The sequence below is a fragment of the Drosophila simulans genome, chromosome 3R, assembly GCF_016746395.2.
Source record: "Drosophila simulans strain w501 chromosome 3R, Prin_Dsim_3.1, whole genome shotgun sequence".
NCBI classification, from domain to species: domain Eukaryota; kingdom Metazoa; phylum Arthropoda; class Insecta; order Diptera; family Drosophilidae; genus Drosophila; species Drosophila simulans.
Genome location: NC_052523.2, coordinates 20,786,343 through 20,814,112, shown reverse-complemented (window position 1 = coordinate 20,814,112; position 27,770 = coordinate 20,786,343). Strand labels below are relative to the sequence as shown.

The following is a 27,770-nucleotide window of genomic DNA, read 5'->3' as shown; positions in this document are numbered from 1 at the left end:
GAATGCTTTTGGTTAACAGTTTGTCACTTAGGCGCGCAGTTTAAATAATTTAAATTCATGCGCAATATTAGGTTTTAAGAATGAAATGATCAAGACATGGCAAGAAATTAAATCTATATAATAATATATGCTATTATTTGTATGAATGTATTGAAAAACAAGCAGTTTTTATAATTAATTAAATGAGAAATTCGTACACTCTGGCGTTGCCAGACTGCTGCATATTGTTAACAGCGTGCTGTTAAACGCAGCCTAACAGCACTCCAGCATTTCCACAAATACCACAAACGGTAACATTGAGCACCCAAAAAACGTAAACAATTCATTGTAAATTGCAATTTCCCGCTTTTATTGCACAAAAATGTCCATGCAAAAGGCCAAAGTCATCGACCAGAAGGAGTACCTCAAGAAGTACCTGTCCGGCGACAAGGAGAAGAAGAAAAAAAAGAAGGAGAAGAAGCACAAAAGGAGTTCGGCCAACGCCAAAGTGAAAATCATCGATGACGACGCCTACGAAAATGATAATCTGGAAATGGACGAGGATCTGCTGCTGGGCGGCGAGGATGCGCCCCAAATTGTGGGCGAGTACATCGAGGAGGATCCCAATGTGCGCAGCAAGTGGCGCAACATTGCCGTCAAGGATGAAATCAAAGAAGAGCACGAGGAATCCTCGCCAGCACCTGGCATTCGCATCAAACAGGAGCCCTTGGATGAGGAGCAGGAGATGTGGGGACGCAAGGCGACAGTTGTCAAGGTTAAGGATGAGTTCTCACCCTCCAGACGAAAGTCACCCGTCAGAATTAAGCAAGAAAAACGCAGCAGCTCTAGGGATTTAAGTCCAGCCAGATCGAGAAAGCCAGCAAAGCGGGAAGAGTGTCCTCAAAGGGGGAGAAGAAGGGCGGCAAGCTCAGATCAGAGTCCTCCTAGACGAGGGCGAGATGGCGATCAGTCTCCGCCTCGCAGAAAGCGGAGAGATTCCGATCAGAGTCCGCCCAGAAAGGCCAGGAATGACAAACATTCGCCAGCAAGGAAAAGGCGCGACTCCGACCAAAGTCCGCCAAGAAAACGAACGGGAAAAGCATCACCTACCAGAAGGAGAAGGGATGCCGATCAATCGCCACCCAGACGCCGCAGAAGTAACTCCGATCAGAGTCCGCCCAGGCGACGTAGAGACAAGGATTCAACTCCGCCCAGAAGGAGAAGAGATTCCGATCAAAGCCCACCTCGAAGACGTAAAGCAGACGATCAATCTCCGGTGCGAAGGGAAAGGAAAGACTCCGACCAAAGTCCGCCCAGGAAACGGAGAGGCAGTGACCAGTCTCCAGTGCGACGAAGGCGGGATTCGGATCAAAGCCCACCCCGAAGACGCAGAGATGACAAGCAAACGCCGCCAAGGAGGAGAAGAAACTCAGATCAAAGCCCGCCAAGAAGACCTAAGGATGAAGATCAATCGCCACCGCGAAGAAAACGAGACTTCGACCAAAGTCCAAACAAAAAACGAGACAAATCCCCACGCAGACGTCGCGACTCCGACCAAAGCCCGCCCAGAAATCAGAGAAGTCGAGATCAGAGTCCGCCGCCTCGTAATCGCTTTAGGGAAGAGAGAAAGAGTCGCTGGGCCAAGGCATCGCCCAGCAAATCAGCATCTCCACCTCCTACACACAAGCCGAAATCCACCAAGACACTAGATGGCAAGAAAGCTGGACTGCAGGATGCGAAATCGCTGAAGAAGGAAACCGACGAAAGGCGGCGACAAGAACATGAACTATTCGAGAAAATGTCCAGCGAGATTTCCGGTCGCGATGGCGATGTGCAGGTGCGCAGTACTCGCAGAAAGGGAAACCGAGCACGGGATGCCGCCAACGAGGATCCCGCCGAGCAGGGCCGCAAGGAGGAGCACGAGAAAAAGAAGAAGGAACTCTACGATCGCTGGGGCAAGGGCCTGAAGCAAATAGAAGATCACAAGTCCCGCCTGGAGGAGATGGTCCATGAAGCCTCCAAACCGGTGGCTCGCTACGCCAACGACGAGGATCTGGACAGGCATCTGCGCGAGCAGGAGCACGCCGACGACCCGATGCTGGAGTACATGCGCCAGAAGCGCAAGAAACGCGACCAGCAGGACAACAAGCCGGTGATGCCCAAGTACGAGGGCAGTTTTCCGGAGAACCGCTTTGGCATCCGACCAGGATATCGCTGGGATGGCGTCGATCGGTCCAACGGCTACGAGCAGCGGTGGTTCGACAAGCAGAACGAACGGCGGGCGGTGCAGGACGAGGCCTACAAGTATAGCGTGGAGGATATGTGAATGTTGCAAGCGTTGTTTGCTTACTTGTTGCAATAAAGATGTAGCCACTGCCTGTAAAAAGCAAAAGAAAAATTACACTGTTGTTTTCTATGTTTTATTGAATTATTTTGAAAAATAAAGAATGTAAATAGGCGAGATAATATTTATTTATAAATTTGTTTGAATGGTACAAAAATGTGATTTTCAAACTGCCCGCCACTTTCCCGCCAAATCGGCGTGCCACCTGCAACACTGGTCGCCAGCGCAATGCAACCCTGTGTGTAGAATAGCGGAGCAAAAGCAAATGGTAAATAGTCTTCATCTACACCTGCGACCTGCTCGTCGCTCCCAACAAATCGTTTTAAAACCGCGAAATAAACCGTTTAACTGGTCAAAACCCATTGCAATTATCAAATTGAAAGTGTGCCGCACATTTTGGCTCCAAAACCAGACGGGGTAAGTGACATCATCTGCTAAATAGAAGCATTCTAAGATTTTTGCTTTGTAAGCAATAGAGTATCGTTGTGTGTGTGTACATATGTAAATGGTTCTGCTTTTGGTTGCTTTGTTGCTGCTTTCGTTACAGCGAACAAAGCGTAACAAACTGTATATGTGTGAGCGAGTGAGACGCCAGTGTATGTGTGTGTGTGTTGCCCGCCCCCAATAATTAGCATAAAACGCTCTTAACCACAACAAAAACACCACAGACGTGTTGTTGCTTGCATTTGTGGATTGGGATTTCGGTGGTTTTCCTTTTTTTTCAGCTGCTTTGCCTGCCCTTCGCCTTCAGCCGCAATTGTCGGTCAGCCGATGGAAAACCTGTTTGTTTGTTTGTTGGCTTGTCGCTGCTGCTGCTGCGGCTGATTGTTGTGATTTTGTTGTTGCTGCTGGTGCTGCTGCACTGCAATTTGGTTGGCGCGAAATTGGCGCCAAAAGCTTTCCAGCTGCAGAAACGTGTGGAAATGTTGAAATGTGTACGTACCATTCCAATCAGGCATTTGGCGCATGCACGCGCCTGTCGCTCGCTGCAGCTTCCATCTCGCTCGCTCGCGGCGGGATGCAAATACCGCAATCAGCGTTAGCTCTGTCTCTTTTCCGTTGACACACATACACACTTCCGCACATCGCATTCATTCATGACACTGCTATTTACTTCCCCTCTCTCTCTCCACCCGCCTTCGTTCTCCTTTTCGATTCCTTGTGTGCCATTTCGTGGTCTGCTTTTATTTCGCTTCACTTTGAATTAATTGCAATTCGTTAGATTATTACTTTTGCACTCTAACAAAGAGCCGTTCGTTCGGCTGTTACTTTGTGTGCAAATGAAAATTTAGCCAATTTACACAATCGTAAAATTAATTTGCGTTAGGTATGTAAATCCATAGTTTTCAGTTTCAATTTCCTTTTAGCAATCAAGTGCTAATTTGATCAATTATGCGCCTTTGATAAATAAATAAATAACACAGCACAGTAAATTTATTTGTTTGATTTTTTCTTTAATGTTGTAATTGTGCACTTTTTATATTATACTCCTTTGTTCTTAAAAGAGCATAAAGTTAAGGTGGCTTGAAATTATGTTATAGACTTTGTTTGATTTTTTTAGTTTTATAAACTTCAAGATTACTCGTTATAAATGCATAAAAAATATTTCTTTATAACTTTAACTAGTTTTTAGTTATTTGTTTATAATTAAAGAAATTGAAAAGATCCTAACTCTTTATTTTCCTAAGATTAGGGTGAAGTAAGTGTCTGTTTTTGAAAGTTTGCCTATTTTGCTTTTGACCATGAAAAGTTCCTTGAACTTTTTTTGGGCACTTTTTATTTTTAAATGTTCTTTACAGCTAAGATCAGTGCTTGGCCTTCTTCGACCCTCTTAACCCCTCAAAAAAAGGGGGAAAACCATAAACTGAACTCGCAGACACCCCAAGGAAACCTTCGCCGGTCCAAAAGCAACCCCCAGAGCAAGCTCAACCCTTGTCCTTGGCACTTCCTTGTGCATTTCCTTGGCTTTTTCCTCCCGATTGGGGTGCTTCCAAGGACCCAGTGACATGACATTGTAATGGCTTAGAAATTTACACGCATCCCATGCTGAGTACGTGTGTTCCAGCACCCCTTACAATCCACAGATTGATCCTCCCCCTTGGTCTGCGCTCGGAAACTGAGGGGTTGGTTTGTGTCCAGCACTGTGGAAAATATTTTTTAAATTAATAGCATATCTATAAACAAATTTCCCAAAAGATGAAAAATCAGCATAAGAAATGTATGAAATTTGATCATTTCAAACGCCTTATTTATCATAACTTGGCTAAAAATGATCTCACATTAAAAATTTTGATAGTTTTGGGCAGCTTATTATCCAAACTAACGAACCATATAACTTTCCTGCACATTTTCTAAATTAAAAAATTTTATGAATTTTTGCATTTTTGCAAGGGGTAACATCATAAAATTTTGAAAAAAATTAAAAAAATAAAAATTTTCAAATTTAAATGCCAATTGATTTGGAATTTTATTACGAGTTTTTTGAGATATGGCATTCCATATTGTGGCTGTTTTTTATAATATTATGGCTAAAAAACAAATTATTTAGTGCGGAAAATTTTGAAAAAAAATTGAAAAAATTTGATATTTACGAATACCACAAATTTTGACAGTTTTGCAAAGATTCCGATCACAAAATTGATTTGATATATTTAAATTATTATTTATTACTGCTTATGTATGTACAAATTTATTTGCAGTGTAGAATTTTGGCACAGTGATTCGGGTTCTTTAAAGCGTTTTTTAATTCCTTCACATGCTGGAACAACATAGGGCAAAGTTATTCAAATTCCCTTTGTTCGAAATCCCGTTGAATGGAAAGGGAATTTCAATTCGGTTGATTCGATGGAATTTCCTCGGCACCACGTGTTCCGATCCTGGGATTTCCAATGAGTCATAATCTGGGGTTGTTGCTAGGGAAGCTTCTGAGTGGAGGAACTTCAGTTGGAGATGCCTTCTGGATCCTGGAACTTCCAATCAGTTTCTCAATGGGAAAACTAGCGTTTACTAATTCCTTAATTACTACTTCACCGACTTCAAGCTGCTGGGGGAATAGGAAGAGGGAAAGTCCCCTAATACACCCCGCTAGGCCAACAAATAACCGGAGGAAAACAATGGAATTTTCATAATTTTCCTGGTCCATCTGGTTTCTGGTTTTCCCCCATTGCTTTGTGAACCTTATCCTCTTAGAACAATGCTGTGTAAAAGCGCCCCGCTGGAAAAACTAGTTTCTCCGCTTTCTTTCGATCGGAAAACAGAAGGCGAATGCCTTGCAACCAGTTTCTGCTAATTTGTGCACACGTGCAAATCCTTGGACAAAGGATCCATTGATAGAAACTCGTTCCAGCCCCCCGCCCGAGGCGAAAAGAAAAAGGAAAGTGTTGGGTTCAAAACGCCGCCGGCCACTGACACAGGAAATTAAGGTTAATTCATCAAAATTTCGAAAAAGTTTTCTTCAAGATGGTCCGGATGGAAAATTCACTTTTCTCAGTTCATTTGTCATTCGCATAATTAGATGCTTGTTATGACATTGCTGGGTTCAAAGTGCGAGAGCCATCAAGTGGTGTCGAGATGAGTCAGCATTTTAAGATCACTATATGAGAAAATTGGATGATTATAAATGGAAGCTTAAGCTGAGTTCAAGTGGGGTAGAGTCGAAGGATATCGCAGGATCAACTGGAATTCTTAACAAACCAAAGAAGGAAGCAATCTTTTTCTCCTCATATAAATGTTCTTAAATCTGACAAAAGTTGTAGAAAAATAACTATTAAGTGGAATAAATATATATAGCTATATTTCTCATATTAAATTTCATACCAAGAACTGACCTTAGATGATCCTCACTTGGGGAAATCCTTTACCAACACTTCTTACACTCAACCATTTAGAACTCGAGCTTCTGTTCCAGTTTGGAACCATAAATCAAGATCCATTGTTCGTTCCACGCGGAATTGTTCTACTTACCGAACTGCTTACAGAACTTTGTAAGACAGACAATGGAGGGAATCCAAAAACAGGACTCGCGAAGGAGACAACCCGCTGCCCTAGATAAGCATGAAAAGCATCCGGAGACTCTTTTTATTTTCATTATTACTACTTGCCCGAATGCCAAATTTGAGATTCCAGTTTGCTCTCGAACAAAGCACACGCATATGGATCAAAGGACATTAACTTGGGAAGCGCAGACAGCTTGGCTCGAAAGGATCTGCCCTGGGATTGGGAACAATGTAAAACGGGAGATGGGAGCAGGACAATGATATCGTAGCGATTTAACTACCCTTGGTAGTTAAACTTATGCTACTTTTATGTTTTCCCAATTTTTCACGTTGGCAATAAAAACAGTTCCGATTCTATTCTTACTCATTCTTCAGGTTTGTTTTCTTAGTACCTTAGGTGCGCTTTCCCCTTCCACATTTTCATTCGTTTCAATAGAAATGTAAATAGGAAATTTTAATAATGATTGAAATGAGTTTTCCGCGTGGAAAAAGCAATCGTATCGAAACGGAACCGAATGGATCGGATCTTCGAAGAGGGTTGCTGCACCCCATTAAAAGAAACTGCATGCGGCAACCCACAGTTAAGTATGCAATTTTCTGCCATCCATATGCAGATTTGTAAGAACATAACAATCTATAAAAAAGGAAAAACTTAGAGGGGGAAAATCTGTGCACGAACTGCCACTGACATCGATGATTTATAAACTGTTTTTTAATCGCCAGCCGCGCTGCTTGTCGCCAATTTCCATATCCATTTGAAATTCTCCTTCGATGTACTATATAATGGAGCGTTAAAGAGCGTGGAAAATGCAAATCGGTGGAAATCGCCAAGAGGGGGAAACGAAAGCGAGGAAAATTAAGTGGAAAGTGACTTTTTAAATAGGCCAAACTGTACTTGTGCGAAATGAAATTAGTGGTTGCGTTCAGGGGTAATAATATTTAAGTAGATGTTACTTCGTTCAGCTAACATTTATGCTCCAATATAAAGGGGAAATTATTTAAAGTATGATACTAAAATTAAGTATGTAGCATTTGAAAAGCTGAAACTTCAATCATGATTAACTCTTTTCCAGTGAAACGCCATTTCACTTGAATTTCTATAAACTTTACTAATGGCCGTGTCCATCAAATCGTTTTCTTGGAAATAAAAGTTGTTTTTTCGCTGTCCTAATAGCTCATAATAATTGCAAGTTTTACTGTACCTATTTTTTTTTTGTGAATTTTCTATCCTTTTTTCGCGTTGGCTTGCAGCACATCCGCGTTTTCCCCGGCATCGAAAATTCACTCACTCATTCATGGAAGGAAACTCCGTGCCGCCAGCGCTTTTCCACCCCGCGTCGTTTGCTGGCCAAACAAAAAGTTAAATCGTCTACGAAAAAAAAAAAAGAAAATAATAGAAAAACGGAGAGCAGAGTCCTTCGATTTGGCACAGTATTATCCTTGGCTGTTCAGGGTTACTTTTCGGCGGTCTTTCCACCCCCCAGCGCACGACGGCGGTTATCTTCGTCGCGTCTTCAGCCAGGATATTCCAGGATACAACCGCTCTGCTCTCCCGCATCTCCTAGCTTGGATGGTGCTGCTTCGGTGGAGGGTTCGCCGCAACCTGAGACCAACCGAGCCTCCTGAGTCCTGGTCGGACTCTCTAGGCATTCCGCCGCCAGAGGCTGACACAGTTATCGAGTGCAATCCGGACAGGTCGGTTGTGTTCAAGTCGCGTCCTCCGCGCTCCTCGTTATTCGTTGTTCGTCCTTCGCGTCGCGTCGCGTTTTCCGGTTTGTTAGGTTCCCTGTTTTTGCTTTTCTGTTGCCTAATCCTTAGGATCTTGGGATCGAGCTAGTGGAGCATTGCTTCAAGTCGAAGTCTACGCATCGTTTACTCACGTTAATCGCATTTAGAGTCGTGTTTTTATAGGAATTCCCAAACAAGTAAGTGCAGAGAGAGAAAATTCAACTAAGTTGCATGGCGAATCTATGCCCATAATCCTTTATTGTTGCTCCGCGTGGAAGTGGAGTAAATCCGTGTCGGCATCTGCCGCCTTTAACCTTGTCAGTAGCCAAAGTGCTAGCCATTAATTGCGCCAGGCAGATAGCAGTCGGCAATTTATTTATCTGGCTATATATGCAGTATATATACATAAATATATATAGAGACACGATCCATGTCTCGCTGCCTTGTTGCTAAAACTGCAAATACTTGCAGGCGACGGACAGAGTGCAACCATTTTATATCTGCCCGTCTGCAGTTCTCTTTGTTTCGCTTTGGATTTGTTATAATTTCAACAACTTCCGCATTGTCAAACATATAGCATGCATCCTATATATGCGAATATGTATGAATATATATATATATATTACGAGCTATCGCCGACGTCGTCTGCAATCATTGAACCGAACTGCGAAAAGTTATTAATATAGCAAACTAAATATTTCGCTATTCTCCATTTCGCACTTTGTTCTTTCCACGTATAAATGCAAATTACATTTGACTTTAATATTTAAATTTGTTTTCTTTGTTTCCATTTGCAGGTTGGCATTTAGTGCATTGCATTTTGAAAAATTGCCAAAGTAATTAGTGAGGTAAGTTTTGATGCTTCGATTTCTTGGAGTTAATTATTGCAAACATAACTCATGAATATGTATGCACATATTTCATTCGTTGACAACTTAATTTTTTAAATTGATTATATTTAGACTTGAGCTTTTTGTCCGTGGTTATTTATACTTTTTCCCATGGGTGACGTGCTATATTAGATAATGTCCATTGGACCAACCATGTTTCTCCACAAAAACCACATAAATAATATAGCCAAGAGTAAGTAGCAACCGATTGGCCCTGAACTTGACTTGAGTTGGTCTTCGGGAAAATAGAGTCAATGGTCTGTGGGGTTTCTTCGTTTATTATTATATTTTTTTTTTTTTTTTGCTTCTCTAGTATACCGCCAAAATAAATGCTTAGTTGTGCTGAAAGCGCTGTCAGTGTTATTTTTGTATATGTATATATTTTGTTATTATTTTTTATCAGCTCTTTGCAAGCTTTGTTGTTGCTGTTGGGGCCAATGAACGTGTAGCTTGCAAATCAGCAAAAAAAAAAAAAAAATACAAAAAAACGAGCTAAAGGAAAATGGGAAAAAAATTGTTTATACAAGCTAGCAAATTGCTAAATGCTTCCCCATCACATGCCGAGTGCATGTGAGCAAGCGTTCTATTTGAGCGACTGGTGGAGGTATATAGCTCATCGAAAATCTGAAAAGTTCAGTGAAATCACGTTTAGCTAAGTGGTACGATTTCAGCAGGGATTAGATTCGCAGCTTAGCCCTTTTTAAATGATTCCATTGATTCCATGGAAGGGAAGTTATTACTCTACTTTGACATCATCCGACAGATTATTTATTTATTTATATTTTTTTTTTTGATTCGCCAAAGTTGGGGTAATTTAATTGATTTTCCTGGAATACTGTGAAATTCGAATCCCTTTGTTTGAACAGCCCATTAAATGAGTGAGAATTAGTAGCGACCAAAATGGGGAGAAAGTGGAAAATTTCTGGGGGTGGCCAAGAGAAAATGGGAAAACATATTGACACCCACGCATGATTCCGATGACTGAAGGAGCGAGTGCAGAACTGTGCCATTGTTATTTAGCCCTAGAAATGAGGTGTTGCCTCGTCTGGGGCCCCTTGTGCCAATTTCCATTTGATAAACATAAACAAATCGATACGCGTCACAACAACGTCTCCGCTGGATGTGGATGTGGGGATATCTGTAAGGACTGCATCAGTGTATAGACTAACAAGCGTTGTGTACACACACCAGCCGGCTAGCGCCCACAAAAACAGCAACAAAAAATGGGGAGAAAAAAAGACGGCAAAGAGAGTAAACCAAAACCTTGGGGGTGGATTTTCCCCATTTTCCCGCTGCTGTGCTGGAAAATTACGACGCAGAAATGGTCGAGTTCGGAAGGACATCTCGGCGATGCCCACTCTGTTCGCCCACTGTCCTTGACAGTCTGCGGTTGGCATTTTTGTTGTGCTTCTGCTTATTCATAACAAAAACAACATCGATTTGCGAGAAAGCCTTTCACCGGGAAGCTTAGCGAAAGGCTTAAACCAAAGCTCTGGGCGTTGCCAGATGGTGTGCGGGAAAAGGGATATGCGACCCAAAATCTAATTAATTAATAGGGGATTATTTATGCCTTGGCGTGCTTCCGAATTCGGGAAAAACTCACAGCAAACGGAAAACTGGCGCCTATGCATAAATAAGATTGTGGATTGTGTGGGGAAACGCCCATTGAAATCGCCGACGAAGGACAACGCCCACAAAAAAAAGGAAGAAAAAAAAGCTATTCAAGGTCTTCGAAGCTTTGCACTGCCTTGAACTTCGGCGCAGGAAAAGCGAAAGTGAAAGTGTGGAGCTTCGATCCCATGGAGCCCGAATCGTAAAGCCCACGCATCCCTAAAGTACATATACAAATACATACATAGCTATGTATCTAATCCCACTTTGTTACGTAGGCGGCGTCGGGTATCGGGAATATATATTGTAAATACTCAAATGCCGGCGCCCACGTCCTTGAAAATCATTCAACATGCCTCCTTGAACAGGGATAAATACAGTCGAGGTCACAAAAATAACGCGTGGGTGATATAAAAATGATATAAAAGGATTTTCTATATAAAGCTTACTTAAAAGGACAATTTCATTTTAAACAATTATAAATGGAATTTTGGAAATAACAAGATTCCAATTTAACGGAAAATTTAAAAAAATACTTGTTTAAAAGCTTAACTGTATTTAAATCACAATTTCTTTAAAGCACGTTTTGAATAAGAAATATTTTTATTTATATCCTGAATCTCTGCACTTCCGGTGCTATTATCTTGCCCGCAGCTGTTTGTACGTATAAACAATTTGTGCTTTTGTCGTGGCTGTTGAGGGTGTTAAACAGAGCGTGGGATCGGGCTGTTATCCTTGCTGCTCCCTACGTATCCTTGGCGTTCCCTCTGCAAGTTGGGTCGCAATTTCGTATTCAAGGACATGGTCGTGATTTTCTGCCACAGCAGCTACTGGATAAATAACAAATATACACATGTAACTCCGTGCGTCAGTTGGTTATTTTCCTCTCCTGTCCAGAATTTCCATTATGTGTCGCTAAAATTTAATTTAATCGAATTTGTTGCCTGGTATCTTTAGGGAGTATATCATTATTACATTTGAGTGGGTCCTTGGAAGTTACAAAAATAAATGCAGTTTGAAGTTTGTTTTTTTATGATGAATCCTTAAATATATTAAATGTACTGAGGGTCAGGATATAGAGAAAATCATACATAGAAAGCTATGATTGGCAGTTCTGATTAATTCCGAAATGGGAATTCAGGGAAATCAGTGAATTCCTGGTATGCTTCTATCGCCAGCTGAAATATAAACAAATAACGATTTTATCAGAATTCAATATAATATAAACAAAAACCCAACCTGATAAAAACCGAGTAAAATATATCCGCTGAAGTTTCAATTTTGCCCGTTTATAATGCCAACTAAGCTGTATCGCATTACACTTTAATAAGGCATATTTCATCAGCTGAAAAATCCAAACAAATCGATTCAAGAAATGAGATACAAAAGTATCTGTAAGAATCCAAGTGATAGGCGCTGGATTCAGAAGTTGAATTGATATGGCTGTTTTTGCGATCTCTTGATTCGTTTTTTTATAAACAAACTAATAAAGATCGTGTGCAAAAAAAAGTGCAACGTCAGCGAGGAAAAAACGCGCGCATTCGGCTTCTTTTATTGCTTGCAATTTTACTTAATTCTGCAATGGCAAAATACTTATAGTATTTTGTATTTTTCGATTGTTGTAAACAAGTTTATTTTTACACTGGCGAAAAATAAAATCAAATCAAAATCAAAGCGCCAGACAATTTCATAACAAAAATTTGCATAAAAAAGACCGAACGAAAACAACAACAACGGCGGCGAATGTGCAAGAAAAGGGAAAACAAGCTTAAGTAAACAACGAAAGTGACGTCAAAATAGAGGGTGATAGGAAGAGGAAGCAAGAGAGGGAGAGAGAGGAAGAAGGAGAGAGTGGCGGCAAAGCTTTGTAAATGAATTTATTTAATAATCAAATGCAAAAAGCAGAAGAATAATAAAAACCAAAACAACAGACTGTACTCGAGCTTTTTGTTCCGCCTCTCTTATTCCCCTCTTCTTGCTCTCTCTCCAAAATGGAAAAGTCGAAGTGAAAGAAGCAACAGACATTCGTTAGGTGTGTGAGTGGGAGAGATGGTGGGGCATGCGCTCTCTCATAAGCTGCGCTACTCACACCGAAAAAAATAGTTGATGTGCATAGTGTAATTTTATTAAATATAAACAAAACCTATCTTATATATAATGTAGAGACCGGTTTTTTTCCGTGTACTCTCTTCCAGCTGTACAATCAAAACAAAAGCGATTGGGGAGCTTTTGGCGCTCTGCTTTTTGGCTTTGTCGCTGAGCTTTGCACACTTTTTATCAATCGGTCAAGAACGTTTGACGAGCGCAGACCAACAAAAATAATCCAACAAAACGTTAAAGAGACTCCAGAATACAAAACCAGTGTATTGGGAAGCACATAAAAGCACACACGCACACAAAAAGTGTTATAATCAAAATAAAAGAGAGAAGAAAAACAATTAAAGCGTACCGAGAAGATTGAGATAAATCCGAAAACAAAAAAAAAACCAACAGATTTGTCATAATAGAAACAAGTTTTTTGAAATAGCCGCATTTAACGAAACGAACTAGTTTCCGAGGCAACAACATAAAAAACTATACCAATTTGCATAAATAAATAAACCAACAAACATAAACGCTGCCAAACTTGACGAATGCTTTGGAATTCGCCTACCGAATAATATAAACGTGTATATCGTTGTGTGCGTGAATATATATAAATTCTTATTAGAACCCCACACTCCAAAACAAGAAGAACAAAAATCAAAGGGAGAGCGCAGAGAGAGAGCAAAAAGCCCCAAGTTTAGGCTCCGCTCTCTCTTCCATCGATCAGTTGTTCGCTTGCCGCTCAGCTGCTCGGTCGAAACCGCAAAATTGACAACAATCCGAAGCGAATAAAGTAGCTGAAAAGGCAAACAAAGCTAATCAGAATTTGTTGTAAATTTTTGCCATTAATTTAGAAACGAGTTTCAACAAAAGTTATTGAGTGCCACAACCCGCAGTACGGAATAATACAAATAATAAATTAACAACGACTTTGTCGCCACTGATAAGATTTCTCCCCCTTATCAAAATTCGTGTATGTAGCAAACCGAGTGTGTTTGGTTTGGTGTGCTGTGCTTCGGATGAGATATACTACAAATGTGCTTCATTATAAATAAATTTTCGTCTTAATCGCCGCATGTGTGACCTAGTTAAAAAAACAACTCACACTCACGCATGAAATAACAATGAAATTTACATATAAACGTGGACCGCACCATATGCATAATAATTAATAACGAAAAGCGAAAACGAGGATGTGGATGAGGAAAAATTAAACAAAAATACAATATCAATTAATTTGTAAACACCGCGAGAGGGATTTGTTTAAACCGTGTGCATTTAATTGAAAATCTTCGAGGAAGTAATTTAAAAACGCTTTTACAACAAATCATCACAGCATCATTTTCTGGCTTGTTTATACGCAACGAGGTGTAAAAACGAAAAAAAAACAGATAAGGTGGGTACGAATAAACATAAATAGGTATAGTAAAAAATGTTTAAAGATCTTTTAAACGACAAAGGAGATGCGGAATGAAGAAGTTTAATCCAAACATAAAAATTTATGGGCTATTTATATAATCATGCGGTTCATGAAAAGGATTTTCTGTGAGGAATGCATAAAAATTGGATGATAGGGAAGTTTTAACATTATTTACTTGAAAACTCTTAGATTTCCGAGAAACATCTATTAAATCGACTAATAATTTGATTTATGATCATGTTTGAACTTACTGGTCTAAACAGTCGAAAGAAATATTTGTAGTGTGGTCATAGGATCGCCATAAATCCTCAAAGTTCACAACTTTCTAATGCAGCGAAGTACAATTTGTAAGTAGCCCCCATAGCTGTGCTCTCCCCACTCTCCTAAGCCGACACACTGGTAATTTATGATCGCAGACCAATTAAAAAATTAAATTAAGTCAGAAAAGGGGCTCCATCCCCACTATCCACAACATGGAAACCAAAAACTTAAACATCAAAATCTAGCCTGCCCTTTGAAATGTGAGACCCACAAAGGCGAAAAAAAAAAAAACTAAACCAAACCAAATTCGAGTCAAACAAAACAGCAATAATAAAAGAGCATAGTATAGCACATAAACCTATAAACATTCCGAGTATTATTTATGTATCGAGCACACTGAGTATAGGCGACTTGATAGCGGCTTAAGTTAAGCATTTCCTGTCGCGTCAACAGAATCTTTTGGGCATCAAAAGAGTCCCCAAGGGGCCATGGAATTCGTTGGGATACAAAAATATGAATCTTGTCTTCTTCTTTTTTTCTCTCGCTTTTTTTATTCTTTTCGAGAGGTCTATTTTTTCCCCATTTGTGCAAATAATCAAAGGCAAACACACACAGACACTTACAAATGAAACAAAAGGAAATCAACAGAAATTTGCTGTGTTGTTTGGCAACAACAAATTAAATTGAAATTGATTTCAATTTGAATTTTGTTCGCTCGGCTTGAGTTCAGTGTCAGTGCGAAAATTCAAGGTTGAAAACTGTTGACTTCGTACAAGAAATGAAATAAAACAAATTCAAGCAGCTTTAACACGTTAGAAGCAAACGCACACACTAGTTGAGCCTAAAAGGCAGCCATATGTTGGTTAAACAAAAAAAAGGTAGAAGAGAAACCGAAAACAATCCAAAGCCACTTACTTACCCCCTATCTCGAGTTGGAGCCAGTTTTTGAAGTTTTCTAGGCGCCCCAAAACATTACGTATACGACATGTGTCCAGCTGCTACATCAGTTAATTGGATGCTGAACTTTCTGTTTGGCAATCTTCGCTGGCTTCGATGGTTATAATGCTGCTGGTGACTCAAGAGTTAGTATGTCGATAAGAGCCATAAAGTGGGCAGGCAGGTTTGATAAAATAAATCAATAAAAGTTCGCTGGAAAAAACGTAACACAAAAAGGCCTAAAAATATAAATTGGGGCAGAGCTATAAGTATGCTATGACTGATTAGAATGCTGATATTGCTTAAGTATGTTTAGTATATAACTAAAGGATTTAGTAAAAGCCTTTGTTGAAGGTCGAAGGCAATACTACTACATTACATTTCATTTCATTATATTTCATTTTGCTAATGCATCTCGAATTGCTACAAATGTTACCTGCTCTTTTAATTAAGAGACTGCAATATGCCATCATAGAATCACAAAGTCAGTAAAAGTGTTTATCACAACTGGTTCTATTCAATTAGCATAAATATACATATTTAATTAGCTGGTTACACATTATAGACGTCATAATTAATTTACATGTTGTCAAAAATAGATTATAGATTAATGAAATGGCTATTGTAGGATGATCTATCAAACGGGCGTTATTGCATCATGATCTAATCATACCCATAAAACGAGCTAAGCTTTGCTTTCAATTTTATTTATTCGTTTGTATTCCAATCAATTTGTTTGAATCGGACGCTTACATATTAATATTTGTTCAAATTGACGACTATATAGTCTATATACGGTCATTTGCTTTCGCTGGCCTTCAACTTTCTTTGTTGCCGCCGTGCAGCAGATTTTTGTGATCTTTCCAGAGGCTGTTCCGCGGATGCGGCCATTAAGCAAACTTGTTTGCTTTTCTTTGAAATTTCTTTAGCAAAAATATTTGAACACACAGATACAGATACAGATATGCATATTTATATCATATATTGTTGTTGTATCTGTCTCTTGATTTTTTAAGTGCTCGTGAGTCATGAGTGTGTTTTGTTTTACCCCAACTTTTTTTTGGGTCACTTTCCGAAAGGGACAAATCTATTTATACAGCACACAAATATCCCGTGCGGGGGCGTAAACTTCCTGAACCGAAATAAGTTATTTTTTATTTGCTCGCTGAACAAAACATTGCCATCTTTTGTGTTGGTTTATCTCTTCATTCCGGGCTGCTCGATAAGATAAGTTCGCCATCCATGCCAGCCCTAAAAATGTTAGGGGATAGCTCTGAAAATTTGCAAGTGCCTGACCCATTGAGCGTGTCCGCTTATCAGTTGCCCATTGTCGTCTCTGCCGGCACGCGGCTGTTGGCTGATAAGAGGCGGAGTCAAAAGCGGGACAGCTGACGGGCCAGACGCCTCTGGAGGGTCTGGCTTCTTGCCACTCGATAAGGAGGCGCTCACGTGTTCCTGCCTCCTCCTCGAACTGAGTCAGCGTCATCAGAAGCGATTGCTCGGAACCCTTTTCGAATGCATTTCTATTTGTCTAGCCGTCTACAGACGTATCGGTCTCGAATGGCCCACAGACTCAGTAGTCACGATTCCTATTGATTTCTATATGGCAAGAGTGGCTGGCGGTAGCATCTTGTGTTTGCTTAAGCATTCAGACAAGTTGTGCTAATTTCTTTTTGTGCTGCTAAATCGATATAAATTGATTTTAATTATTTATCTATTAGCGAATCGGTGGGGAAGCAAACATGATATACTGTGTGTTGTTTGATTGGCTGTCTTCGCAGGGGGTTTGTTGTGGGTAACTGACGATCGTCAGCACGGGAGTAGAGGTATTTTCGGAATTCCCATTGCGAAAGCATCGCACGAAACACTTGAGAGTGTCAAATCAATCACCATATTTTTATAACAATTAGAAAGAACAACAAAGCATTAGCAAAACTTAAGTTGCATTTATTATCACGACTATGCCTCTATAAGCTTTCCACGTTCAGCCTTTCTACGCGATTCTCAAAGTTGAAGCTTAGGCACGTTGCGGCAAGTAACTTGGTAAAAGTTTCCATTGGTTTGCAAAGTTCATGGGGGTTCAAACTATTTTGAACCCTTCGATGCGATTCTCAAAGTCTTGGTTAAGCTATGGAAATTTAGTTTCATATGCAAATCGAAACGATTTTTATATACTAACCTAGATCTCTCACCTCCAACGGCTACGTTTATTTGCACTTCCCTGAGTTCGCTGATCGATGCCTTGCCCCGCTCTTCCTCTTCCAATCAATACAACAATTTACAATTTGCGTCAGCTGTTTGTATAAGAAGTATTAATGTATAAAACGAAAAGCAAAACAAAAACCGAACGCGACAGAGCGTGTTATATCATCAATTGCCAGACATTCGCTATGCTATGCTAAACATTCCGGCATATGAATACTAAATAAACGATAGAATCGAATGCCCGACACCTAGCATGCTGACAATTGGGTACACTGAAAAAATCAGGATATTTCAAGTGCAGAAAGTGAAAAATCAATTATACTGTATATAAATACTATTAATTCAGTTGCATCTTTGGGTTGGTCTTACTTATAGCATTTTGATAGATTTTCCTGATGACTAATAGAGTTTTTTTCGGTGCACCTATTTATTTTTATGTGCTTCCTCCTAAACGGGGGCACTAAAAATAAGTCGGAGGAACTTGCACTTGGCTCTGCGGCTACCTCAACATAAATTTGTTTATCATTGTGTGGGTGGCTTTGAGTGTGTGTGTGTGTGTGTATGGGTGCATGCAAAAATTGCGTGTTCCTAAAATTAGAGCAAAGTGTGAGCAACAACACAGAGACAAAGGTAAAAGTGACTTGCACAAATTGCTAAACAAAGAAATGGCTATCGTAGTGGCGTATGCAGGACTTACAGAAAAGGGATTTCATTGTTACAATAAAGTAACTTAAAATAAGATGTATTCGTAGATACAATCAGTTTACAAAAGCCGCAACTAGTCAATATTTGTGCTACATTAACTATAGGGGGTTAGGAAACTCTCTTTACAGGGCTATTAAAATCCCCCTGTGACTAAGCCACTGGGAAAAGACTTTTGCCAGAAAGAAAGGGAATATCAAAGCAAAAGAGACAGAAGACGAGTGGGCAAAACTGCATGCAGTGGAAACATGTGACGCTCGATGACGAATGTTGACAATAACAAACCAGAGAGCGATGAAAAGGGCAGAAGGAAAAGTTATAGAGCACCTAGCCCCCTAAACACCGCAAACCCCCCGCATCATGGCATTGACCACTGCCACTGACCCATTGATAATGCGGAACGGAAGTGCTCCCGATCAGCGATTCTCCGCCTTACTCTCTTTAGCCTTTGTTTTCACTTTAACTTTTGGTTTTTTGTTTTTGTTTTAAGCTAGTCTGCGTTGCAATCTGAACTTATCAACACGATCACCCACTATGAAATAGAGATTTATAATGCGGGCTTGTCTGTTTTGAATCAATTTTAATTTAATACTAAATTCAGATTGGGAAATGCAAGTTCACAATTCAAAACAAATTGCTTCAATTAATATGGTAATAAATTTAATCTTTAAATTTTTGATTAGATCGATATCAGAGAAAAACCAGTTCATAAAGATTTGGGACTAGCTTAACATTTTATTACTCATACGTAAGTTGACAAATTTGGTCAAACGTGGCGTATGAGTAATTTTGGCCAGAACTTAAGTTATTCCTTGATTTCGTAGGAATTTCCATTTCCTCATCATCAGTCGTTCTTGGACTCTTCGGTTCCCCAATCTTGCAAATATACCCTCAGAACGCTGCACAACACTTTGTGATACATGTGTAAATACATATAAATGTACATATGTATGTAAGTATGTACATATAGCGCAATCAACAAGCACATGAAATCCCACACTCACGCAAGCGTACACAAATCTAGTATAAATTCTGGCGAAATGTAAAAGCTTCCATTTTGTTATTGTAAGCTAGCGGCGGCAACAAAACTCGTCAGTCAGGCGCAAAGCTACAAAAAGCTTCATATTATATATTATCTACAGAGCACAAGCACTACACAAGCATATATAAATAACTAGAGTCTACGAAGATGGCGACAAAAGCAAATAGACGGAAAACATATGTTGCTCAGACCCAGAGTAGGGGAGAGAGCGAGAGAGCAGGAGAGCGCCCACGCTCTCGCAAAAGCTTATTATTATTTACAAGCGTCGCGTTTTGTTTACAACTCTGCAGATTGCTTTCCTGTCTGTGTGGGTGAGGCGAGTGGAAAACAAAGGCAACTCTGCGATAAATTATACATTCAAAACAAAATATAAAAAATAAACAGTTTTGACCTTGGGTTTGCTTAAAATTCGTGCTCACTCTTTGGCGCTCTCTCTCTCTGTCACTTAATTTGTTGATAGCAAGCCACGCTAACAGTATTTTTCTGGAAAGTTAGCTGCTTTCCTCAATAATTGCTAATATTATGGCATTATTTCATGTTGTGTTGAAATAAACTGTATCGTCCGATCCAAACATGTGTTCATAATATCGCTTAATTTTAATTTATTTGCGATTACACTTTATTTTCATTTCGCTTTCGTTGTTCAGAATTAGTCACATAACGTGCACATTGGTCACGCCTCAAACTGGAGATTTGTACTTTACCCCCAGTACGGGAATTAACTTCCAAATGCTCTTCACGTGCATCCCACTCGGTTTTAATTAGTTTACTTTGGCAGTGGAGAAGATACAGTAGGTATTCCCTAAATCACCCATCGCGAGGTTTTGAAATAGTGGAACCTAAGAACATGAAACTTAAAGATACAGATATTGTACTTACATACACTTTGGATCAGATGTTCGTCCATTTGCCCCCTTTTTCGCTGGCGTTGCTATCTCCACCAAACATTTCGCGTTCATTAACTGGACGTATCGGTGTGTGTGGGGAATTTTTTAATGGTATTATTCATTATATAGAAATGTCTGTTTATCTTTTTTTGTGAGCTCCTCCAATGTTTGCTTGTCTTCTTCACTTTTTCGTACGATTCCACTTGGGGCCTTTTTTTGTTTCTGCTTTTTTTTTCGGCAGTCAATGTGTAATAAATTCTTTTTTATTCGCCCCTTTGCGTCTATTTCCATGTTTGATACTCGGTTTGGCGTGTATATATATGAATATATACAAATATATAATATATAAGCGCCCCATTCGGGTTTTTGGTTCCTATGTTTTGGTGTTTGGTCGGTTCTCTTCGCATTTTTTTTTTATTGTTTGGCCTTCAACGCGTTCAGCTACCTTTGACGAATATTAAACAATTTCAAGAGGAAATAGCAATAATGTAAAGCAGCCAGAGATACAAGCATATCACTTAGCAAAAGTAGCATTTGGTCTGGGCTTGAGTTTTTGTTTGCCTTGTATATCGAGAGGCTCCCCCCAAACAGCCCCAACCCCCCTCTTTGCCAACCATGCGAACACATCGTGTGACCTTCACGTCTTTCGAATGGGGTATTACAAAGTTCAAATCGAAACTGCCGCATTGGTTAATGTAAAACGGTGGAGACCTTATCAGCCGGAATGTGCTCACTTATCGGCTGTAATGGATGAAAGATAAGCCAATCAGGGGGATCACAATAGTGTTTGTTCTGGGTCGATATGCTATTGAATAATATGGGTAGCACTCTCGTTTCTCCTAAACTATAGGAACTACTTTAGAATCTAATGTAGATTTGATAACATTATTGGGCACTTAACTAACAAGCATCTTCACGACCCACGCCTCACCTTCAATTGCAATCGACCTCGTCAAGGCCATTTTCTCGAAATTTCCACAATGCACGGCGCAAATCATACCAAATCCCTTATACTAGATGCAGTTTTCTTTCCTGATTTATGAACATTAAATGGAAAACGAGAATGTTGTATTTTCATGTGTAAACAAACTAATTAATATTTATTATCGAGCCACCAAATGGAAAACAATAGCCGGTTCGGTTCCGCTCCTGAGGCCTTTCACCTGACCGAGAAGTGGTTCAGACTGAAAGAATCGAATCAAAACCGAAAATGGCTTACTAATTTTGCACAAAGTTCGCCACTTCTGCGATCCAGTATTGTTTTGATATTTTTTCTTTAATTTTTTTTTTTTGCTGTTCTATTCGTTGTTTTGATGGGCAAAACAAAACTGTTGATGATTTCTCTGCCTTTTTGCTTTCGAAAATTTGTTGTTCACCAAATCAGTTGAAAGTATAGGATGTCGTCGGGAGGGGAAAAGAGGGGATCAGGCCTATCATTTGTTGTTTTTCCTACCTTTCGGCTCGCCTTAAAATCGGCGATAACCATAACAATAACAAACTTTGAATAGTGTTGAGTTGCCTTTCGGACTTGCAAATTCTTTGGGCTGCAAGAGATTAGGTTTATCTGTTTAGTTTTCAGTGGTATACGAAGTTGTTTTGATTTCAGTTTATAAGCCAAAGGGATAAGATAATGACATGATGAATAGGGAAAGTTACAGTTCCAAAGGGAGACGACTAACTCAATTTAATCTTATCATGATAACTTAAGTAGCCCTCCCATTCCCCGTCATAACTAATGGAGCATAGCCATGTTGACACATGACAAATATGTATTTATTTATTTAATCTATGCAATCACGTGTTGGTGCCGCCAACCAACTCATGGACACGTGAGCCCATCAATTATAATCTTGTCTTGGGTTTGGCTTGGGCTGCGGCTTTGGTTCCGGCTAGATAGCAGCTGCATATGGGGTGCTTAGCATAAATGCCAGCACCATCGGAATTGGGCTGAACTTAAAATGCCCCATTGGAAAACCAGTAACTAGTCAATGAGATTGGAAGTGAGAATGCTGGCTACCGCCAAGGTTGTCTGGTCATTATTAAAGTCATAATATATTCGTTTAATGAGCTGCCGTCTCTGCTTTCAATGCAACTGGTCTGATACGCATTCGTTTTTCTTACCTACTTTCAGATACTACAAGATAAAGTCGGGCCTGGGCGCCCATCTAGAGAGGGAGAGGAAGAAGTAGCTATAATCCCAGACCACAGCGGTACTCCCCGCCGTAGATACAATGACAGAGAATCAGCTGTATCCCATGTCATCGGAGTTCTTTGACACCGGCTCGAACAGCAGCAACAACACACTCAAATACGATCTGTATTCCCTGGGCTCCACCGTTGTGGGGGCGGCCCTGCCCACGTTGACCATCAACACGGGCTACGGCAGTAGCAGCATCAACAGCAACAATAACAACACTAATAACAACAATAACAACAGCAGTAGTCACAGCAGCAGCAGCAACTGCTCCACCAGCACCACAAATACCTGTAATGTAATGCTAAGTACAACGGCCATAACAATACCACGCAGCAGCAACCACAACCAGATCCATCATCATCCGTATCAGCAGTCCGATTTGCAGACACCGCGCCATCACCCCAGTCCTCTACACACGTTGCCCAGCATGACCCACCAGCAAAATCAGCTTCAGCAGCAGCAGCAGCAACACCACAACCAACAGCAGCAGCTGCAGCAATCGCATTTGGCACTGGGAGAGCTTTCGGACTTTGGACTGGATGCCCTGGATGCCGCTTCGCTGTCGCCCACCCTGCTGCAGGATGTGAGCCTGAGTGCCGTTTCTCCCCTAAGCACCACACTGTACAATGGCAACACCAGTGGAGCAGGCAGCAGCAACGGAATAGGATCCGGCAGTGGTGGCTACTTCACGCCCGACATGTCGCACAGCCTCAGCCTGAATGTCAGTGAGCAGGTTCTGCTGCAGGAAGGAGCAACCCCGAATGAGTTGCTCTACGAGATGACACCCAACTCGAATGCCATGTGGAGTGATATCAGCAGTGCCATTATCCATACCAAACACGAGCCATTCAGTCTGGACGATGACTACATCTTTCCTAACGATAAGGCCGAAATTCAGGCGGCCGATTTGTCTGACCTAAATGGTGGCGATTTTCTGGATGTGATCGGAAACATAGAGGATTTCTTGCCGCAGACCGCAGTCAGTCAAAGTGTCAATTTCCTACTATCGCCGCAAGCTCAGGGACAGGATGCCCTGGTGGCACCGCCCATGGAACTTTTGCAACTGCAACAACAGAATAACCAGCAGCTGCAGGTTGGCAGCCTGCCGCAGTTGCAAACGCTGCTCACTCTATCCCAGCAGCAGCAGTCGAACAGTTCCTCCACTAGTCCGTATGAGATCTATCACAGTACGCCCCAAAAGCCGCAGCAGCAGCAGCTGTCCGCCAGCTTCTCGCCCGGCAGTCAGGCATCCCAATCGCCGCTGACCCCACCGCCGCCACCGCACGCCAATCGACCCCAGTACCAGGTGGTTAAGTCGCGCAACATGCAGGAATTGATCAAGAAGGGCTTTCCCATGTCCTCGCCGCCAGAACGCTCGATCCTAAGTCAGTCGGCCGCCTTGAGTCCGGGTGGCAGCAGTGGTTTTGGCAGCTCGGCTTCTGGCAACAGTACAACTACCAGTAATCAGACATCCGGATCAGCCGTGCGCAAATCGTTTGGCTACCAGAGCGCCGTGGAGAACTCCCAGCTGAGTCGCCTCAGCTCGTCGGCTCCGACGCACCTGGGATTGGAGCACATCTGGATGCGACGGGAGCCACGACAGCATTTACTCTCCACCGGCTCGCTGGCCGAGGCCGAGAGCTTCTCTTCGCTGAGCACGGGCAGTGTCTTGTCCCCGGATGGCATTGACTTCTCGCAGGACGATGAGGATGACAATTCCAGTGAGAATAGCGATAACTACGACGATTGTAGCAGCGACAATGGACTCTCTGAGGATGAAGATGAAACGCGTACCTCGACACCAAACCATTTGTCCAGTAGCAAGGGCAAAGAGCGATTCTTCTGGCAGTACAATGTTCAGGCCAAAGGACCCAAGGGAAAGAGACTGGTCTTTCAATCGAAGCTCGAGGATCCTCATGTGCTGAACGAGGTGACAGACCCCGTCTTCAGTCCAACATGCTCCGTGCGAGGCATTAAGGTGTACAAGGTAAACTGAATGAATATATATTTTAAATTGCTTGTGCTAACTTCCCTCTTATTGATAAACAGCACAGTGGCAAGGCCCGCAAGGGCGATGGTAACGATTTAACTCCCAACGCCAGGAAGCTGCACAATATTGGCAAGGAATTGGACAAGCTAAGCCGCACCATCAATGACATGACTCCTGTTTCCGAGCTGCCATTCAATGTGCGCCCCAAGTCGCGCAAGGAGAAGAACAAGCTGGCCTCACGCGCCTGTCGCCTGAAGAAGAAGGCGCAGCACGAGGCCAACAAAATTAAGCTTTTCGGCCTTGAAATTGAACACAGTAAGTTTGATGTGAAAGCTGTGGCATTACCTTATAATAATGCATAAATTCTCTTTTTTTAGAGCGCCTCATGAATGGTATAGCCGAGCTAAAGCAGGCCTTGGTCGTCAAGCATCGCACCAAGAACCTGGGCGAATCCACCGAGGAGGTGGACCAACAAATTGCACGCATTTACGCTACCGCCTCGTGTATGTATAGCTTATACTACTATAATATGCAATTTAACTTATGTCATATTCATAAAATTTGCAGCTGGAATCCGCATTGCGGGTGGTTCAACGGATTTTGTGAACAAGGTGCTGGAGAATATGCGCGGCGGCATGCCGAATGGAGGCCTCGAGGAGCTGCGTAAATCGTCGTAGACCAAACGAGGACAAAAATGTAAAGCTAACGAACCGCCCATCAAGCCAACTTTATCCACACCACCAACAACTGAAACCCATTCTGCGACAGGATGACAATTTGATTTTGGAATGGAATCAGTCGAAAAACAGGAAACATTTTCTTGAGCTCGGAATTAGTTGAGAAAATTCTTTATTGAACCTCCTTCCCTCCTCAAAAACACAACGTTCTGTTAAATTGTTCTACATAAGTGATATAATATTGATAACCAAGATATAACTGTGATTCAAAGAGCCTGGGCTTTATATGTTTTGTATGGCAGAAAATTGAAGAAAATATTTTTTACTTTTTCGCGACCACGCCGAAACCGGAAAGCCAGAGCCAAACAAACGTAAACAAAAGAAAAACAAAATTCCTTTTGAAAATGCAACATTAACAAATAGAAAGAAACAAAACAAACACGTAAAGAAAGAGGCCACCACAAAACTGAAAAGAAAATGTGAAAAATACAAAATTTCGTTTAGCCATTAAGATTGTTAAGAAACGGAGTGTTTAGACGAGCAAGTGAATTTTGTAGGGCTTTGCTACCAGTTTTACCTGCTTAATGAATAAGGGTAAAACATTCATTTGATTGGATTGGAAGAATATATCGGGAATGCTAAGAATTATTGGAGTATAAGTTAAATACAACTGCGATTTATCTGTTTAAGTTTTAAATGCTATATTAACGATGTATAACTTTGGTTCAATGTTTTAGTCATAGGTTTTTACATTTAACTCAATGTGGGGAGAGAGCTTTTAAATAGATCATACGAACCTACATATTACATTTATCGGTTATTATAATTGTTTTGGCCCTCATCCAATATATACATATTTTATGGTCCTAGGTTGTCTTTTTTAAGTTTTCCATTTTGTTAAAGAAAGTTCGATTGTTTCCAAATAAGAATGTTTTGCGAAACTTTATTAATTTACTTAAATGCTATAACTATCTATACATATACATAAACATACATACATGCGTGGTGATATAATTTTAATTTTTCTTTTTATGCTTTTATTTCTTGATGTTAACCGTAGGATTTCAATATGCTTGAACTCTGCAACTGAGAATGAAATAATTTTAAGTTTTTCTATTATCCATACGATTTGCTTATGCTTATGAAATACCTTCAATATAAATTATAATTTATTAATTTTTAGGCACACATGAAAACATTTTCAAGGCTTCAGTTTTTATCTTTCACTTTCGGGCTACTCAAAAAACAAAAAAAAAAAATATAAGAAAAACACCAAACAAAAAAGTAATACAACTTTGAGTTTTATTCTAATTTGCATTATCAAAATGAATACTTTTGCTCTGCTTCGATGCTAATTTTGTGATATTTGTATTCAAATTTTCTTTGTTGTGTAGTTCTTTGGGCGGGATCCTCCTATTTTGGGTTATAATTTCCATTTACTATTTGGTAGCCTTTTTTACTGCTATTTGTTGCTTAACGTGTTGTGTTCAATTGATATCAAAAGAATTAACTATCGAAAGAAAAAAGTACATTCTAACTGAGGGAAAAGGGAAGAAAACGAGAATGAGAACGAAAATACAAATTACAAAAGTGATTCAAGTTAAAAACTTAGAACTTAGGCACTCGTATCACCCACAGCGATGAACACGTGGACATAACAAATTGTAGTTGTTAACATAGGCTTAAACAAATATAATATAGAAACCCATATAGCGCACATACATTATACATCGACACGCAAAATTGGCCATCAGTTTAAACGGTTTTCAAATTCATGTCTTGGGAGCTAACTCATTACATAAGTGATAAGAATTCAAAATTACAATCTAGTACTTTAGAAACACATCGGGCAAGCGGATATCCCACACACACACCCACATCCACACACAAAGTACAAGCGCAAGCAGAAATACAAAATATGTATGATCGATCTATGCATATATCATAATTAAGTCAGGTTGCTTAGGTTTTAGGATGGCTTTGTGTAAAAAGTACCGAGTAAAGCAAACAGAATTCAAGGCGAAGCAGCATTGAAATAAGCACGACAGTTCCTCAGTGTTTAATATTGTATAATAAACATATTAAATATATATTTAAAACAAAACATGTATACCTAAATGTTACGGATATTGTAAATGTGTGTGCTTTATATAAATGTGCTTCAGAGAAAACAACTTTTATATACATAACGAAACTAAGCAAACTACCTCAAAACACGTTGGAAATGAAGTTCAAGATTCATATTCGATGGAGAAGCAAAAGAATTACAATTTGAAAGTAAATATAATTTATATAATAATATGAAAAAAACCAAGAGCCTGATTCATGTGTCCATTTAAAGCATATATACATATATATATCTATATTAATAACAGTGCATAATTATGTATTTTCAAATTCTTTAAATTAGGTATAAAACGAAAAAAATTCAAATTAGATAGTGGATGCACTCGAAAAAACCGCGAAGATCAGACAACGAAAGTCCTCTTGGGCGAGTGCATTACCAGAACCAAAAATTAAAAAACGAAATGAAAAGGTTTGAAAAGTCCAAGATGGAACAATTGAAACAATACCAGAATATTAAAAAACAATGATGAAAAAAAAAACAACTGTGTTGAAAATTAAAAATTTTGTATGCATACGCATTAAGCGAACATTAAAAAGATGTGAAAACATAACTATTATGTCTAAATAAACACACGTCAGATGTATGTACGTCAACGGAAAAACATTGTCTATATATTACAATTACTAAATACATACCAAATTGAATACATATTGATGAAAAATAATAAATACTGGCGAAAGCAGAACAACGGAA

General features: G+C 40.2%; 2 protein-coding genes and 1 long non-coding RNA gene across 3 annotated transcripts; 2 read left to right on the top strand and 1 right to left on the bottom strand.

Annotated features, from left to right (window-relative positions):
• Positions 1-265: 265 nt before the first annotated feature.
• On the top strand, positions 266-22,394 carry LOC6729430 (BUD13 homolog). The gene is made up of 3 exons (XM_044923138.1): positions 266-2,740; positions 8,844-8,894; positions 22,217-22,394. Exon 1 carries the CDS (start codon positions 362-364, stop codon positions 2,303-2,305), a length of 1,944 nt encoding a protein of 647 aa, XP_044779073.1. The 5' UTR covers positions 266-361; the 3' UTR covers positions 2,306-2,740; positions 8,844-8,894; positions 22,217-22,394.
• On the bottom strand, positions 11,167-20,475 carry LOC123327242. Its single transcript, XR_006541827.1, has 3 exons — positions 20,078-20,475; positions 15,233-15,462; positions 11,167-11,725 (listed from the first exon to the last, which is right to left on the bottom strand). It is a non-coding gene; the product is annotated as an uncharacterized LOC123327242 (long non-coding RNA).
• Positions 22,302-27,770, top strand: LOC6729429 (protein CREBRF homolog). Its single transcript, XM_016174776.3, has 4 exons — positions 22,302-24,269; positions 24,332-24,587; positions 24,650-24,775; positions 24,840-27,770. Exons 1-4 carry the CDS (start codon positions 22,317-22,319, stop codon positions 24,947-24,949), a joined length of 2,445 nt encoding a protein of 814 aa, XP_016036068.1. The 5' UTR covers positions 22,302-22,316; the 3' UTR covers positions 24,950-27,770.

Excerpts from the sequence above, each read along its gene's own strand:
- LOC6729430 (XM_044923138.1), top strand. The coding sequence starts at position 362 with ATGTCCATGCAAAAGGCCAAAGTCATCGACCAGAAGGAGTACCTCAAG.
- LOC6729429 (XM_016174776.3), top strand. The coding sequence starts at position 22,317 with ATGACAGAGAATCAGCTGTATCCCATGTCATCGGAGTTCTTTGACACC. Across the intron at positions 24,270-24,331 it reads GAGGCATTAAGGTGTACAAG|CACAGTGGCAAGGCCCGCAA; the intron begins GTAAACTGAATG and ends ATTGATAAACAG. Across the intron at positions 24,588-24,649 it reads CGGCCTTGAAATTGAACACA|AGCGCCTCATGAATGGTATA; the intron begins GTAAGTTTGATG and ends CTCTTTTTTTAG.